At 54.9% G+C, this 16,164-nt stretch overlaps 1 protein-coding gene across 6 annotated transcripts in view; it reads left to right on the top strand.

Annotated features, from left to right (window-relative positions):
- Positions 1-16,164, top strand: part of npc1l1 (NPC1-like 1) — a 62,212-nt gene that overhangs the window by 27,789 nt on the left and 18,259 nt on the right. For all 6 annotated transcript variants that reach the window (XM_059643872.1, XM_059643876.1, XM_059643875.1 and 3 more), the window contains 10 exons: positions 1,046-1,146; positions 1,957-2,129; positions 3,217-3,345; positions 4,801-4,983; positions 5,909-6,023; positions 7,848-7,975; positions 9,875-10,012; positions 12,130-12,219; positions 12,952-13,142; positions 15,088-15,215. In XM_059643872.1, coding sequence (XP_059499855.1) covers positions 1,046-1,146; positions 1,957-2,129; positions 3,217-3,345; positions 4,801-4,983; positions 5,909-6,023; positions 7,848-7,975; positions 9,875-10,012; positions 12,130-12,219; positions 12,952-13,142; positions 15,088-15,215 — 1,376 coding nt within the window. The remainder of the gene's footprint in view (positions 1-1,045; positions 1,147-1,956; positions 2,130-3,216; positions 3,346-4,800; positions 4,984-5,908; positions 6,024-7,847; positions 7,976-9,874; positions 10,013-12,129; positions 12,220-12,951; positions 13,143-15,087; positions 15,216-16,164) is intronic.

Raw genomic sequence — 16,164 nt, 5'->3', positions numbered from 1 at the left:
CTTCGTTCTCCACTTCCTCCCTGCCCACTTGCACTCTCCCTCTATCTCTTCCTGTCTTCTTCTCCCTTCCATTTATCGCCCTCCCTTCTCCCGTCTTCCTTCCTGCTCTCCCAGCCCCCACGCCCTCCCTTCTCCTCCTCCGTCCTTCCACCTCCTCTGTTGCAGACAGAGGCCATTCAGCCCACCATGCCTGTGCCGTTTCTATCCCTCCTAGTGTCCAATCTCCTGCCTCCCCCCGCCCCAATACCCCTGCACACCATTCCTATCCCAATACATCTCCAATGCCCCTCTCCAATGCCTCCCCCCATGTTTCCAGGCAGTATTTCCCCTCTCGTTCTTATCCCTTCGACAGACAGGAACAGCTTCTCCCTCTCTCTGTCCAGGCCCTGCTACTGATTTTGAAAAACCTCCATCAGATCCTCCTTTTCTCTCCGAGGAAACCAGTCCCAACCTCTTCAATCTAACCCCGTCGCTGATGTTTCTCATCCTGGGACCCGTTCTCGTAAATCACTCCTGCACCCTCTCTCCAACGCATTCACATCCTTCCTGTAATGTGGCACCCAGAACAGTGTGCAGTACTCCAGCTGGGGTCTAACAGGTGTCTTATACTAGGTCAACATCACCTCCCTGCTCTTGTACTCAATCCCCATATTAATAAAGCCAAAAATGCTGGCTATTTTATTAACTGCTCTCTCCACTTGTCCTGCCACCTTCAGTGATCTGTGTTCCTACACCCCGAGCTCCCTCTGCTCCCTCTAGAATATGCTCCCTATTTTGTACTATCTCTCCAGGCTCTTCTGACCAAAGTGCATCACCTCACACCTCACTCTGCAGTGAACCTCATCCGCCCCCTCAGTGCCCGCCCGTCACCGTCCTTTCGCAGGGTTCCGCACTCGCGGTTTACAACCCTTCTGAAATTTATCGTAAATTTCCCTGCCTGCACAGCAAGATCCCATTCTCTGCGCGGCTGCCCCTTGTAACCAGCGTCTGCTCGGGGATGTCACCATGTGACCCTCAACAAGGCCTCTATCTCTTTCGCCTCCAGCTCGCCTCTCTCCTTCAAGGACAGTACAGAATTGGGAATGAGCTGCATGGCAGACTACGGAGCGCCTGTGTTTCCATTCCTGGCTGTCGGCGGGTATGAAGGTGAGCGATTCACCAGGAGAGGTTAGGAAGACCCTTCCTCGCTTCCATGGGGAGTGTGTTCCTTGTGCTCAGACAGTGGGGGAGTTCTAACTGGATGGTTTTGGCGATTCAAGTCAGATTTAGGGAAGACCCAAGCCAGCGTGGTTGGTTTCGAGGCCCCCTCGAGAAACTTGGTTTTGAGGGGAGGCAGTGGTAACACCCCTGGTCTAGTAGCCCCCAGGTTACTGTTCTGGGCCTGAATTGGATAAAGATCTGCATAGCCGAGCTAATTGTCATTTTAAGGGTGAAAACATCCCTTTCAGGCTCGCCAATGCCCCTTCAGGGGTAGGAAATCTGCTGTCTTCACCCAGTTCTGGCCTACACTTGACTCCTTAGAGACGTACAGCACAGAAACAGACCCTTCGGCCCAACCCGACTGGCTGTCCTAATCCAGTCCTGTTTGCCAGCGTTTGGCCCTCTAAACCCTTCCTACCCATCCATCTGCCTTTTAAATGCTGTCCCTGTACCAGCCCCCACCCCTTCCTCTGGCAGCTCGTTCCCTACACGCACCACCCTCTGCGTGGAATGGTTACCCCTCAAGTCCCCTTTCCCCCTCTCACCTGAAACTGGGCTCCAGACTCACAGAGGCTTGGAATGGCCCAGAGCGTTGGCCGGTTCGAGGGTAATGAAAGATGGGCACTAATGCCCACTCCCCTGTAACCAGTGATAGCCACATCCTACAGAATTAGAACTTACTGAGAGGATGTTAGCGGGGGGGGGGGTTGAGAGTTTGTTTCGCTTCACTTCGAGCTCTGCCCTGCCTTCCAACAGGTGAAGATTTCAGCAAGGCAGAAGCGTTCATCATGACCTTCTCTCTAAACAACTACCCACCCGGTGACCCCAAACATGAATTTGTCTTGCTCTGGGAGCGCGAATACTTGAAGATTCTCCAGGACTACAAACATAACAAGTCCATCAACTTCAGCATTGTCTACATGTCAGAGGTAGGTGCCTCGGCCTGGCGAAAGCAGCCCGGAGCGGGTCGGGGCAGGACTGGGCTACGTTGGCCGTCATTGCCAGGCTGCCAGACCATTTGTGCCCCCCCCCACCCATCTCCAATGCCCTCGGTACGGTGCTTGTCGCCTAGGAAAGGGACTTAAACAACGCCCCTCGCAACTGCGAGACGAGCCCCCACCGCCCGCAAAACCTCACCTCGGCGACTCCCGCCCGTCTGCTTCCGGGGTTGGGGGGGAATGCGGCGCAGTGACTGGTGCACAGCAAGATCCCAAGACACTGACCAGAGTTCTGAGGAAGGGTGACGGGACCCGAAGCTCTGGTTCTCTTCTTTCGCTGGATGCCGAGCTTCATTTTTGGTGCCGACCAGATGTTGGCCGCGGTGCAAATGTTGGTCAGGGCACGTCGAAGGGGCACGGCGTTGGCGGGTAGGGGGCTCCCAGCCATTTCTTTCGAACGAACTCTCCAAAAGAAGTCGCCAGGCCGAAAGCCTTCGCTCTGAGATCACGCTTTGGGGCTTGAAAAATGTAGAGAGAGAAAGAGATCACTGTGGCTGTACCGGGCATTATTGAGGCATAATCTGGACATAGTTTTGGGCTCTTCACTTAAGACAGGACCTCATTGAATAGCTGATCCTGCTGGGACCTACAAGATCCCAAGAGGTCTCGACTGGGCTGACAGGGAAATGACCTTTCTCCCCGCTTTGGGCGCAGGGTCACTGGAGAAATTAGAGACAGCAGCAGTCGAACTGAACCATTGAAGCCTTGCAGTGTGGAAGCAGGCCATTCAGCCCGTCGAGTCTCGCAATGCTAGCCTCTGAGCCACCCCACTGCCCGTCTAGGGCTGAGGCCTGGCTTCTAAGGCAGATTTTTGCCTGACCAAGGGGGTTGATGGGTATCGTTGGGGCTGACAGGAAGGTGGGTCGAGGCCACGATCCAATCAGCCAGGGTTTTACTGAGCGGTGGGGCAAGCCAGGGGGGTTTGTTGATTTGTGCATTTTGCCTCGCCGTAGCCAGGCCCTCAAGGCGGCCCTCGAGAAAGGTTGTGAAAGGTTTTGTCTCCCCCGTATCTTCACAGCGGTCCCTGGAGGATGAGATCAACAGAACTACGGCAGAAGACATTCCCATTTTTGCCATCAGTTACCTGGTGATATTCATCTACATCGCCTTGGCGCTCGGGGAGTACACAAGTTGGCGAACCATCATGGTGAGTAGCATCTTTCAATGCTCTGCTGGTACGCAAAGCCTACCTCTGGGCTGCGCCACCTCTTACCCTGTGAACGCCGGTCCCCTAAAATTGACCCTTGAGGCTCCCGGCACAGCCATCCCACGGCAGCCACCCTCCCCTCTCCAGCAGGGACCCCACTCACCGTCCGTCCTGCCATGGCCCGGGAGCGGGCGTCCGTCGCTCGCCATCAGGGGAGCAAGGGAGTGGCGCGGAAGCGTCAGGCAGCGCGGTTCGGCCCGTCGCCTCTGTGCTCGCCCCCGTACTAGAGCAACGCAGCCGTTTTACGCACCCCCCCCCCGCCCGCCGCCTCCTCAACTCCTCCGCCATTTTTCCCCACCTCCTTCTCCGCAATTTCTTTTGTTTTCTCTCCTCATCGGATGATGAGCCAATTCCCTACCTACGCCCCAAACTTGCAAGCCAGCTGTGGGAGAATGCCTTCACCCATGTCCCCATTGTGTCTTGGACTCATCACCTTAAGCTGACATTTTTCTTGACCCTTCCGCCAATGGGAGCCAGTTTCTCCCTCTCCGTTCTGTCCATATTCCTCACGATTTTTGTTTTACACCTCGATCAAATTTCCTCTCTGGAGGAAGTAGCCAAAACCCTACTTTGCTAGAACCTTTCCCACGAATCTACTTGTTCTCCCTCAAGCCTCATGGTCATAAGGTTCTGGAAAACACTGCCTGAAGCCATCGCGTGCGTAGAACCGGAAATATGGAGGGATATGGGCCAAAGGCAGGCAAATTGTGCCACTTTAGTCGGGCAAACCTGGTCAAGTTGGGCCGAAGGGTCTGTTTCCATGTTCTATGGCTCTAATCGGCGCAGGATCTACTCAGGCCGTCAGGTGAAAGCCGCTGACGTAAAGTTAATGCAGGGCCGAGAGCTTTTCTTGTTGCTCAGAGCCAGAGGATGCCCACGATTTGCTGCGCAACTGTATGCCCTATTTTGGGAGGGATTGTCATGGCAACACTGAGGCCTAGTCTGAGGGGCTGACGTCATATCACCCTGTGGCAATGTATACACTGGGGAATCTGGGGTTAAAATCGCTGTGGGGCGCTGAATCGATGTAGAAAGCCCCCCTACCTCACTAATATCCCCTTATGGGAAGCAAATCAGCCATCCTTACCTGGTCCGGCCTACACGTGGTTTCAGTCCTGCAGGGATGTGTCTGGCTCTTAGCTGCCCCTAAAGAAGGCAGCGCGCCACCGACCTCTCGAGGGGCAATTAAGGACGGGTGGTTAATGAACACCACAAATAACATTGCACGCCACGGAAACGCGCACGTCGCCCCGGCAGCCATTTTACGCCTGCTGGTTCACACAGAGGCCTACCAGGCCAGGCCTGGCTTGGCCATCGGCCGGAAGCGGACGGGAAGGAAAGATGGGTCACTTGAGTGTTTCTGGTTCTCTACCCTGTCCCCACCCCGGATTGCAGGTCGACTCGAAGGTGACGCTGGGGCTCGGCGGGATTCTCGTGGTCCTGGGCGCAGTTTTTGCATCCATGGGGTTCTACGCCTATGCTGGGGTGCCGTCCTCGCTCATCATCCTCGAGGTGGTCCCCTTCCTGGTGCTGGCCATTGGGGCAGACAACCTCTTCATCCTCGTCCTTCAGTACCAGGTCAGCGGGCCTCCAACGCAAACACGGTTCCTGAGTTCACCGATGAGGGGGGAGGGTGAGGGTTGGGGGGGTAGGGGGCACGGGGTGACTGAACACAGCCCGAAAAATCGTGGGGAGGTGGTGTGGGTTCCTTGATCAGACCCTGGAGATGGCGGGAGGCAGGAAAGGGGTGGGGGAGGGGGCCGGGGGGGTGCGGAATTTTGGAATCTCGGTCTCCAGACCTTCGATGAACCCGCAACTAAATTTTGACGGAGAACTTGTCAGGTCAGGGTGAAAAAAGAAATGGGTTTGCATCAGAGGGGAAAGGGTATTGTTGTTGGGGTGCGGGGGTGAGTGGTGAGGGTGGGTGGAGTGGGGTGGGCAGCGACGGGTTGGTAGAGATGGGAGGGTGGGTATGGGATGTGTGGCGATGGTGGGGGAGTGGAGTAGGGTGGGGTGCGGGGTTGGAGTGGGTGGTGGGAGGTTGGTGGGGGGCAGCAGTTGGGATGGGTGGTGGTAGGGGTTTGGGAGGGTGGTGTTCCGGGGGTGGAGGAGTTCAGGGTGGGGGTGTGGTTGGGGTCGGGTGCGGGGTTGGAGTGGGGGGTGGTGGGAGGTTGGTGGGGCGAGCGGTGGTTGGGATGGGTGGTGGTAGGGGTTTGGGAGGGTGGTGTTGGAGGGGTGTGGTGGGTGGGGCTGGTGGAGTTCAGGGTCGGGGGAATGGTGGGCTGGTGGTTGGGATGGGTGTGTGGGCTGGGTGGTGGAAGGTTGGAGTGTAGCGTGGGGTCTGGAGTGCGTGGTGGGAGGCTGGTGGAGTGGGGGCTGATGTGGGTGGCGGGGTTTCGTGTGGGGGTGGGGATGGGGTAGGTGGAAATTTCTCGAAGTTCCAGGGCTGCCCCACACTGGCAGAAGATTCTGGAACCATTCACAGTGATTTTTCCACCCACAGAGGGACGAGAGGCGAGCGGAAGAAGGGACGGAGGAGCAGATTGGCCGTGTCCTGGGAGACGTGGCTCCCAGCATGCTCCTCTGCAGCATCTCCGAATCAATCTGCTTCTTCCTGGGTGAGATATGCCATGTTGGTCTGTGCCATTTGGTAGGACCTCCTTACACACAGAGATCCTTTCCATCTCCGCACACGCTGCTGACAGATGGCCCTTGGATTTTCCTGATTTATGGAAGACACACTTGGGCTCCTGGTGACACCACGGCCTACACAGAAGGCCCTGACGCGGCCAACATGTCCGTCTCCTCCACCCAGTGGCCCTTCCAATCTCGGCTGTTTTGTTGCCATTTTGGGAGGTGGATTCGCTCATGCTTCAATTCTCCCCCTGCATCCGGGGCATCCATCCAGCCTTCCCCCACCCCTTGTCCGACCCCAGTGCCATTTCCCTGATGTAGAAACCCATCTTGAACATCCTCAATGGCGGGATCCCCCTGCCTTTCGGGACAGAATTCCAGAGACTCCCCACCCTCCAGGTGAAGAAACTCCTCCGCGTCTCATTCCTGAATGGCTGACCTCTTATTTGGGACCATTCCCTCGGGACTTGTGTCCCCGATTCCAGAGGGGACGCACCCTTCCTGCATCTACCGTGCGGAGAGCTGTAAGAATCCCGCGTGCTCCAGCGAGATTGACTCTCGTTTCACCAAATACCAAAGAATAAGCGTATCTCCCCTCACAGGGCAGTCTCACCTTCCCAGGGATCTTTTGACTAGACCCATCCTCATCTTTGACTACTTTGGCAACAAGGGTCTCTGTCAATCACCAAATGTTCCTCCCCACACTCTGGGCTGGCGTGGCACCGCTGTGTGAGTTCAGATCCCCCAGATGTAAAGCCATGGAAATGTTCAGCATGGGAACAGACCCTTTGGTCCTACTGATGACCAGATATTCTAAACTAATCCAGTCCCATTTGGCCCATATCCCTCTAAACCCTTCCTATCCATGTCCCCATCCAGATGCCTTTTAAATGCTGTCCCTGTACCAGCCCCCACCCCTTCCTCTGGCAGCTTGTTCCACACATGCACCACCCTCTGCGTGAAAAAGTTGCCCCTCAGGTCCCTGTTAAATCTTTCCCCCTCTCACCTTAGCCTGTGCCCCTCTAGTTTTTCTGTCCTGGGAGAAAGACCCTGGCTATTCACCCCTGTCCATGCCCCTCATGATGTTATAAACCTCTATAAGGTCACCCCCTCAGCCTCTGACGCTCCGGGGAAAACAGCTCAAACCCTCCCAAATCCTTGTAAATCTTTTCTGAACCCTTTCCCAACATCCTTCCTGTGGCAGGGAGACCGGGATTGAACGCAGTATTCCAAAAGGGGCCCTCACCAATGTCCTGTAGAGCTGCAACATGACCCTCCCAACTCCCTCTACTCACTGCACTGACCAATAAAGGCGAGCGTACCGAACACCTTCCTCACCGCCCTGTCCACCTGCAACTCCACTTTCAGGGAACTATGTACCTGCCCCCCAAGGTCTCTGTGTTCAGCAACACTCCCCAGGACCTTCCCATTAAGTGTATAAGTCCTGCCCTGATGTGCCTTTCCCAAATCGCAGCCCCTCACATTTATCTCAATTAAACGCCACTCCTCAGGCCATGGGTCCACCTGATTGGAGTCCCGTTGTACTCTGAGGTAGCCTTCTTCCTCTGTCCCCTACAGCCTCCAATTTGGATGTCATCTGCAAACTTACCAAGCAGAAGTCAGTCTATAAATAGTGCAGCCTCCAACTGCGGAATAGCATGTCCGGGAAGAAGTGGTGGGGGTGGGTGGTGGTGGCGTCCCACGAAATTACTGCATCCCCCGCTCCCCGTGAGCCAACCGCAGCCATCGTTGTTGGAAGAGAGCCGCTGAATGGGTAGGACTGACGTGCCCATCTCTCCGTGCCCCAGGTGCCCTCACCAAGATGCCGGCCGTCCGCAGCTTCGCACTCTACGCAGCGCTGGCCATCCTGTTCGATTTCCTCCTCCAGATCTCAGCGTTTGTAGCTCTAATGTCCCTGGACGTGAAAAGAGAGGAGGTACAGTTGGCTGAGCTCGTGATGCACATTGAGCGATTCTCTCGGGGTGGGGGGGGGGGGGGGGTTGTAGCTTGTCACACACGCTGAACATCGTCACTCCCAGACTCCAAGTCCTCTTCTCTCGAATTAGCAATTGATAATTTGAGAGCCACGCAGTCACACAGCGCAGAAGCAGACCCTTTGGCCCAACCAGTCCGTGCCGACCATAATCCCAAACTAACCCAGTCCCCACCTGCCTGCTCCTGGCCCATATCCCCCCAAACCTTTCCAATTCATGTACTTATCCAAATGTCTTTTATACGTTGCACCAAATGAACCAAAATATATTTAATGTTCCAGAGTGATGGAATGACAAGGAGCCATGTATTGAAAAGGAAGCTCTCGCTCAATTCTGGAAGTTAGTGACATTAATGTCCTGTGACTGAATGCCTTATTCATTGAATGTGGGCATCAGAAGCTGGCCCAGCATTTACTGCCCTGATCCCCTCCGAACTGCACCCCCCACTTTGAGACAGTGGGTGTGGGCCACTGTAGTCCCATGTGGCGTAGGGACCCCCAGACGGTGCCCTCAGGGAGGAAGTTCCAGGATTCTGGCCCAGTGATGCTGAAGGGATGATCGATGTATTTCCGAGCCGGATGGTAGGTGGCTCATAGAATCATATTCCTGCACCGTGGAAGCAGGCCATTCAGCCCATCTAGCCCATACTGATCCTTCAAACAGCACTGCACACAGACCCACTCTGTTCCCGCATTTCTCACGGATAGTCATAACCCGCACGTCCCTAGGCACTATGGGTAATTTAGCATGGCCAACCCACCCTAACCCGCACATCCCTGGGCACTATGGGTAATTTAGCACGGCCAATCCACCAGAACCCGCACGTCCCTGGGCACTATGGGTAATTTAGCATGGCCAATCCACCAGAACCCGCACATCCCTGGGCACTATGGGTAATTTAGCATGGCCAACCCACCCTAACCTGCACATCCCCGGGCACTATGGGTAATTTAGCACGGCCAACCCACCCTAACCTGCACATCCCTGGGAACTATGGGTTATTTAGCACGGCCAACCCACCCTAACCCGCACATCCCTGGGCACTATGGGTAATTTAGCATGGCCAACCCACCCTAACCTGCACATCCCCGGGCACTATGGGTAATTGAGCACGGCCAATCCACCCTAACCTGCACATCCCTGGGCACTATGGGTAATTTAGCACGGCCAATCCACCCGAACCTGCACATCTTTGGACTGTGGGAGGAAACCCACGCAGACACAGGGGGAACGTGCAAACTCCACACAGACAGTCGCCCTGAGAGTGGAAGTGCACCTGGGCCCCTGGTGGCAGCTGCGCTAAGCACTGAGCTAATGTGCTACTTGGAGGGGAACTGGATGGAAGTGGGTCCTGGGTTCGGAAGGTGCTGTCTGAGGGGCCTCAGTGAGTCGCTGCAGGGCATCTTGTAGACGGTACACACTGCTGCGACTGAGCGTCAGGGATCGTGTGTTAGTGGGATGTTTGTGGATGTGGGGCCAATTGAGCCGGGGAGGAGGGGGGCACTGCTTTGCCCCTGGATGGTGTTGAGCTTCTCGAGTGTTGCTGGAGCTGCCCCCATCCGGGGCAAGTGGGGGGTATCCCATCGCCCTCCTGACTTGTCGATGTTGGGACAGGGTTCGGTGGGGGGAGTCAGGAGGGGAGTTACTCGCTGCAGGATTCCCAGCCCCTGACCCGCTCCTGTAGCCGCTGTGTTTCTGTGGGGCCAGTCCTGTTTGCAGCGTGGCCGGTGTATTTACACAGCGCTGCAGGGGAAAAATCAAATGTGAGGAATAGCACACACCAAATGGAAAACCGGTGTTTTATGGTGACTGGCCTGACCTCCGCCCTCTCTCTCCCGAAGAAAAACAGATTCGATATCTGTTGCTGCGTCCGTGCAAAAGTCGGAAAGCGGAAGAAGAGAAATGAGGGGTTTTTGCTGCCATTGATGAGGGAATATTACGCCCCATTTCTGCTTCACCCTGTCACCAGGATAATCGTGGTAAGCAAAATTATCTGGTATGTTGACTCCCAAGAGGGGAAGAGATAGAAAAATGGCGGATGGAGCTCAATCTGCGTAAATGAGCAGTGTTATGTTTTGACATAGACACCTAAAGGCAGGCCTTCCATGGTAGGGTCCTTGGGGAGTGTTGCTGAACAGGGAGACTGAGAGGTTCAGGTACATAATTCTCTGAAGTTTGTGTCACGTGTAGACAGGGGGGTTAAGAAGGCGTTTAGCCTTCATTGCTCAGACCTTTGAGTATAGGAGTCGGGACGTCGCGTTGAGGTTGTGCTGGACATTGGGGAGGCATCTTCTGGAGCGCTGTGTCCAGTTCTGGTTATAGGAAGGATATCATTAAACTGGAGAGGGTTCGGAAGAGATTTACCAGGAATGGTGGGAGCGGGGGGGGGGTTTGAGTTATAAGGATAGGCCGGGAATTTTTTCACTGCAGGCTGAGGGGTGACCTTATAGAGGTTTGTAAAATCATGAGGGATATAGATAAGATATAGATAAGGTGAATGGCAGGGGTCTTTTCCCTAGGGTGGGGGGTTTCTAGACTCGGGGGTGTATTTTTGAGGTGAGAGGAAAGAATTGAGAGTCACATTGTTAAGCAGAGGCTGGTCTGTGTGTGGAATGAGCTTCCAGATGGTGGACGGGGTACAGTTACAACATTGAAAAGATATTTGGATAAGCACATGGATAGGAAAGTTTGGAGGGATACGGGCCAGGAGCCGGCAGGTGGGACTAGTTTGGTTTGGGATTATGGCCAGCACAGACCGGTTGGGCCGAAGGGTCTGTTCCTGTGATGTATGAGGTGCCAGAAAGCTCTCCAGATGCTTTGTCAGGCCACGATGGGCCGAGTGCGAGATGCTCGAGTTGCTTTGTGCCAAAAACGCAGAGTTACGAGCCCCAGCGAAGGGGAAAAAGTAAAACGGGTCAATATCTGCATCGAAAGACTGCACAGGTTGGAGCTTTTTCTCTCCTCCAGTAGTGAGAGGTCTGGGCCGAAAAAGGGACAAGTGTCTTCGAGGTTCTGAACAGTTTGTAGGGGACCCAAATCTAGCGGGTTCATCCCTTTAAGCTGGTCTGTAAATCCAATCAGCAGAGCTCAGGGCAGATCAGCTAATGTCTAGCAGAGCAAACTCATTGGGCTGAATGGCCTACTTCTGCTCCTATATCTTACAGTCTTGCGTCGACTTGAGGCCTAGGACCGGGAGCCCTGGGTGTTACTGTACTCCTGTATCTGCAGTGAGGCCTGGACTGTGTATCGGTGACAGGAAATTCCCTCTAAACCCTTCCTATTCCTGCACCCATCCTGATGCCTTTCAAATTTTGTAACGATACCAGCCCGCACCACTTCCTCTGGCAGCTCATTCCATACCCTTTGTGTGGGAAAAGTTACCCCTCAGCTCCCCTTTTAAGTCTTCCCTCTCTCGCCTTCAACCTATGCCCCCCTAGTTTGGGACTCCCCTACCCCCTGGGGATAAATATCTTAGCTATTCCCCCTGTCCAAGCCCATCATGATGTTATAAACCTCTATAAGGCCACCCCCTCAGCCTCCGACGCTCCAAGAGGAAAATTCCCCTTACAACGCAAACTCTCCAGTCCCGGTAACATCCTGGCAAATCTTTTCCTGTGCCCACTCCACTTGCGGACAAATGACTCACTTCAGACATGTAGCAGCTTCGATGTCGATGATCAAGCAAAGCTTGGATGCCAATTCAAGATGGCGCCAACGTGCCTGGGGTGCCAACATCCATTGGATGGTGCAGGGCACGAAGGAGGTCGGCCCAGGACGTCCTGCACAGAGAATTGCAGGTCGGGAACCCGGCCCTCTCTTGTCCCATGATCCGGAATACAGACTTGGGGAGAGCGATGGAACACAGTTAGATTGAGCCTCACGGTTGGATCATTTCAGTCAGGGGTATCCTTGCCACGGTTTGGGGAAGGATTGGTGCTAATTTTCCCAAACCCGTCCATCGCTCCATCCTCGTTTGACACACTCCCTTCCCTCCAGGAGAAAAACACACACGTTTTCTCTGGCCTTGCTTGTCCCTTTGACACTGACGCCCTTCATTGATGCCTCATTTCTCTCTCTCTCTCTCTCTCTCCCCCAGATCATATTGTTTATCTTCATGGTGTGCGCTGCAATATTTTTAATGCTTCACGTTCAAGTGGGACTCGATCAGGAACTTTCTTTGCCAAAGGTTGGGTTTTTTTAAATTAAAAATTGAATTCTTTTATGGGGTGCGACCTTCGATGCCAGTCTGCAATTGCCCCTTGAACACAAGCTGGGGCCCAGTCAAGAGTTGACCGCATCACTGCGGGTCCTGGGGTTACGTGCGGGCCTAGACGGGGTCAGGACATCTCTTTTCACGCCGGTTCTACCGATCGGATTTTAACTTTACGCCACTGAATAACACATCGCAGAAGGTGGCAGTTCGGCCCATCCACCCGCTTTCCTGGCCCAGCCAGTCCTGTTTGTGCCAGCCCTATCTCGTCGAGCCTTATCCCCTGCCCCTCGCCAGCTTTCCCTCCTTTGGGGCCTTTCTCCAGTTGCCTCGCGAAGGGCCCGCAGCGGGCTCTGTGACCGCCATTCTGTCGGGCCGAAGCAGCCGTGGCAGGCCGAGATGGCCGGGGGGGGGGGGGGGGATGTGTTTTTATGCCCCAGTGAAGCTGCAGAGCCGGCACAAGGCCAGTGCAAACAAGACGATGAAAATCCACCCTTTGTATGGCGGCCCATCGGTGGGTCTTTCCAGGCAAGGCCTACCTTCAGGCGTTTTCAGGCCTAGGTCCTGGACGCCTATAAACAGGGGCTTTAACCACAGTGGGCCACCAGAGCTGACCCTTTGGCATCCTAACGCTGGCACCCTCCAACTGCGTGATCCCACTCGATCCAACGTGACTAAAAACCCATTCTCTTCCGTCCCCCACCCCAGGGCTCGTACATGTTGGATTACTTTGCGGCCCTCAACAAGTATTTTGAGGTGGGCGTCCCTGTGTATTTTGTCACCACCGCTGGCTACAATTTCTCTACCATTGATGGCATGAATGGCGTCTGCTCTAGCGTGGGCTGTGACAACAACTCCATGACCCAGAAGATCCAATACGCCACAGAGTTCCCTCAGGTGTAAGTGCCAGCTGGTTTAAGCCGTTCCGGAAATTCCGACGGGCATGCGCCCGCAGTGTCGCCTACCCCCTCTCTGCGTGGCGAGCGGGCACTGCCCTCCAATAACGCAGCTTCAGCTGTTTGGTTGGGCCAGTGGCCTATCGCGGGAAGAGGCCGTTCACCCTTTTTCTCGGCAAGCAGAGGGTTTGTGTCGGACACCACGATGGGGGAACGGGCACGGGGAGCCACGGACCCCCAACTGCTTTCTCCGTTGCCACATCGCTTTAATCCCTTTCAAAGTTAAAAAAACTCGACACGGTAGATTGAGACACATTGGTTACAGAGTCAAACAACGCAGAAACAGGCCCTTCGGCCCAACTCATCCGTGCCGACCAACTCTCCCAAACTGAAATAGTCCCATTTGCCAGCATTTGGCCCATATTCCCCTAAACCCTTCCTATCCATGTCCCCATCCCGATGCCATCCTAATGCTGTCACTTTACCAGCCCCCACCCCTTCCTCTGGCAGCTCGTTCCACACACGCACCACCCTCTGTGTGAAAAAGTTACCCCTCAGGTCCCTTTTAAATCTTTCTCTGCTCACCCAGAAATATATTCCCTAGTTTTGAACTCCCCTATACCCTGGGGAAAAGACCTTGTCTATTCACGCCTGTCCATGCCCCTCATGGTTTTATAAACCTCTATAAGGTCACCCCCTCAGCCTCCGACGCTCCGGGGAAAACAGCCCCAGCCTCTCCCTGTAGCTCAAACCCTCCAACATCCCTGTAAATCTTTTCTGAACCCTTTCCAGTTTAACAACATCCTTCCTGCAGCAGGGAGACCGGGATTGAACGCAATATTCCAAAAGTGGCCCTAATTAATGTCCTGTAGAGCCACAACATGACCCTCCCAACTCCCTCTACTCACCGCACTGACCAATAAAGGCGAGCATACCGAACACCTTCCTCACCGCCCTGTCTACCTGCAACTCCACTTTCAGGGAACTCTGTACCTGCACTCCGAGGCCTCTCTGTTCACCAACACTCCCCAGGGACTTACCATTTAAAAGTTCAGCCCTGATTTGCCTTTCCCAAAAACACAACACCTCGAATTTATCCAAATTTAACTGTATCTACCACCCCTCGGCCCGATCGATCAAAATCCTTTTGGGTAATCTTGGGGAACTTCCCCCACGGTCCCCCCAATTCTGGTGTCGTCTGCGAACACGTGGATTCTCAGCCAAATGGGTCCAATAAACGATGCTGGATCATTGCGGGTCACGGCTGGACAGGGGCCTGATTTCGGACGTGCACAATGTACGCAGAGGGGGCTGCAACTCACCTTGTTAGTGAAGTGGGGGGCACGCCTTCAAATTTACCACCGCAGCAATATAGCCGCCTGTTCTCTCCCACTGACACACTCACACCGACACACACTCACACACACCGACACACACACACTCACACACACACACCGACACACTCACACACACACACTCACACACACTCACACTCACACACACCAACACAGACACACTCACACGCGCACACACACATTCACATACACACACACACACATTCACTCACTCACACACGGACTCACACACACATTCACTCACTCACACTCACACACACACATGCACACACGAACACAGACACACACTCACACGGACTCACACAGACACACTCGCGCGCACACACATTCACATGCACACAGACACACACACGTACACACGCTCTCACACACACACACATTCTCTCTCACACACACACACACACACACACACACACACACGAGCTGCATGAGGGATCCCATGGGGTGAGCCGGACCAGCTGGAAGCTGTTGGAAAGGAGGGCCCTTTCACCTCCGCTTGACCCACCTTCCTGCCGCCATCTTGCTATGTTCCCCGTTGCCTCTCTGTGTGTGTGTGGCCCTCATTCCTGCCTTTTTCCCCATTCCCTCCATAGGTCTTACATGGCCATCCCGGCATCTTCCTGGGTCGACGACTTCATCGACTGGCTCAACCCGATATCGCGGTGCTGCCGGCTCTTCGTTACGGGGCCCAATGCTGGCGAGTTCTGCCCGGCAACCAACAGTAAGTCCATTTGCACCCAATCCGTCCCGACCCCAAAACCCTTCCCAAAAACTGGAACAGAAGCGCGGGGGTGAGGCGGTGGCGGGGAAGTGTTGGGAGCCGCGATAGAGTTGGCTCAAAGTGATTGGGGAAAGGACCCCTGGGTGATGTGGGCAGAACATTTGTGTGTTCCCTCTCTGCCCCGCCAAATGCCTTTGGCCTACAATGTTGCGGCCAATTCAATGGAGACTTTTCTGACTGGGCGCTGGGTTACCACCAGTTAATGGGAGGCGAAACGTGCCCGGCCCTCCGATATTTCACAGCAGTAATGCTGCGGTTGCCACACAGATAGTGAGAACGGCCAACGCTGGGGAATCCGAGATAACTCGGTGTGGAGCCGGAGGAACACAGCAGGCCAGGCAGCGTCAGAGGAGCAGGAAGGCTGACGCTTCGGGCCGGGACCCTTCTTCAGAAATGGGGGAGGGGAAAGGGGCCTCTGAAATAACTAGGAGGGGGGGGAGGCAGTGATGGGGGGGAGCGCAGAGTCAGGGATGAGGCCACGAAAGGTGCTTGTAGGTGGGTGGGTGGGTGATGGTGGGGATTGGTCAGTGAGGCGGGACGAGCCAGTTGGTGGGAGGGAAGACAGAGGGTGTCAAGGAGGTGGGGATGAGAGGGGAGGTGGGTGGGAGCTGGTCCTGGGATGAGGTCGGGGTGGGGGGTCGTGTGGGGAGATTTTGAAACTGGCTCCCAAGGCGGAACATGAGGCGTTGCTCCTCCGGTTTCTGGTTGTGACACTGGATGAGGTCCAGGGAGGGGGGAGTTGAAACGGTTCGCGACTGGAACATGTCGTTTGTCGCGAACCGAGCGCAGGAGCTCTACAGAGCCTCTGCTCGTTCTCACCAATGTAGAGGAAGCCACATGGGGATCAGCGGACTCAACAGACCACAATAGCGGGTGTGCAGGTAAACAT

The sequence above is a fragment of the Stegostoma tigrinum genome, unplaced genomic scaffold (genome assembly GCF_030684315.1).
Source record: "Stegostoma tigrinum isolate sSteTig4 unplaced genomic scaffold, sSteTig4.hap1 scaffold_307, whole genome shotgun sequence".
In the NCBI taxonomy this organism is placed as follows: Eukaryota; Metazoa; Chordata; class Chondrichthyes; order Orectolobiformes; family Stegostomatidae; genus Stegostoma; species Stegostoma tigrinum.
This window is presented reverse-complemented; position numbering and strand designations above follow the sequence as displayed.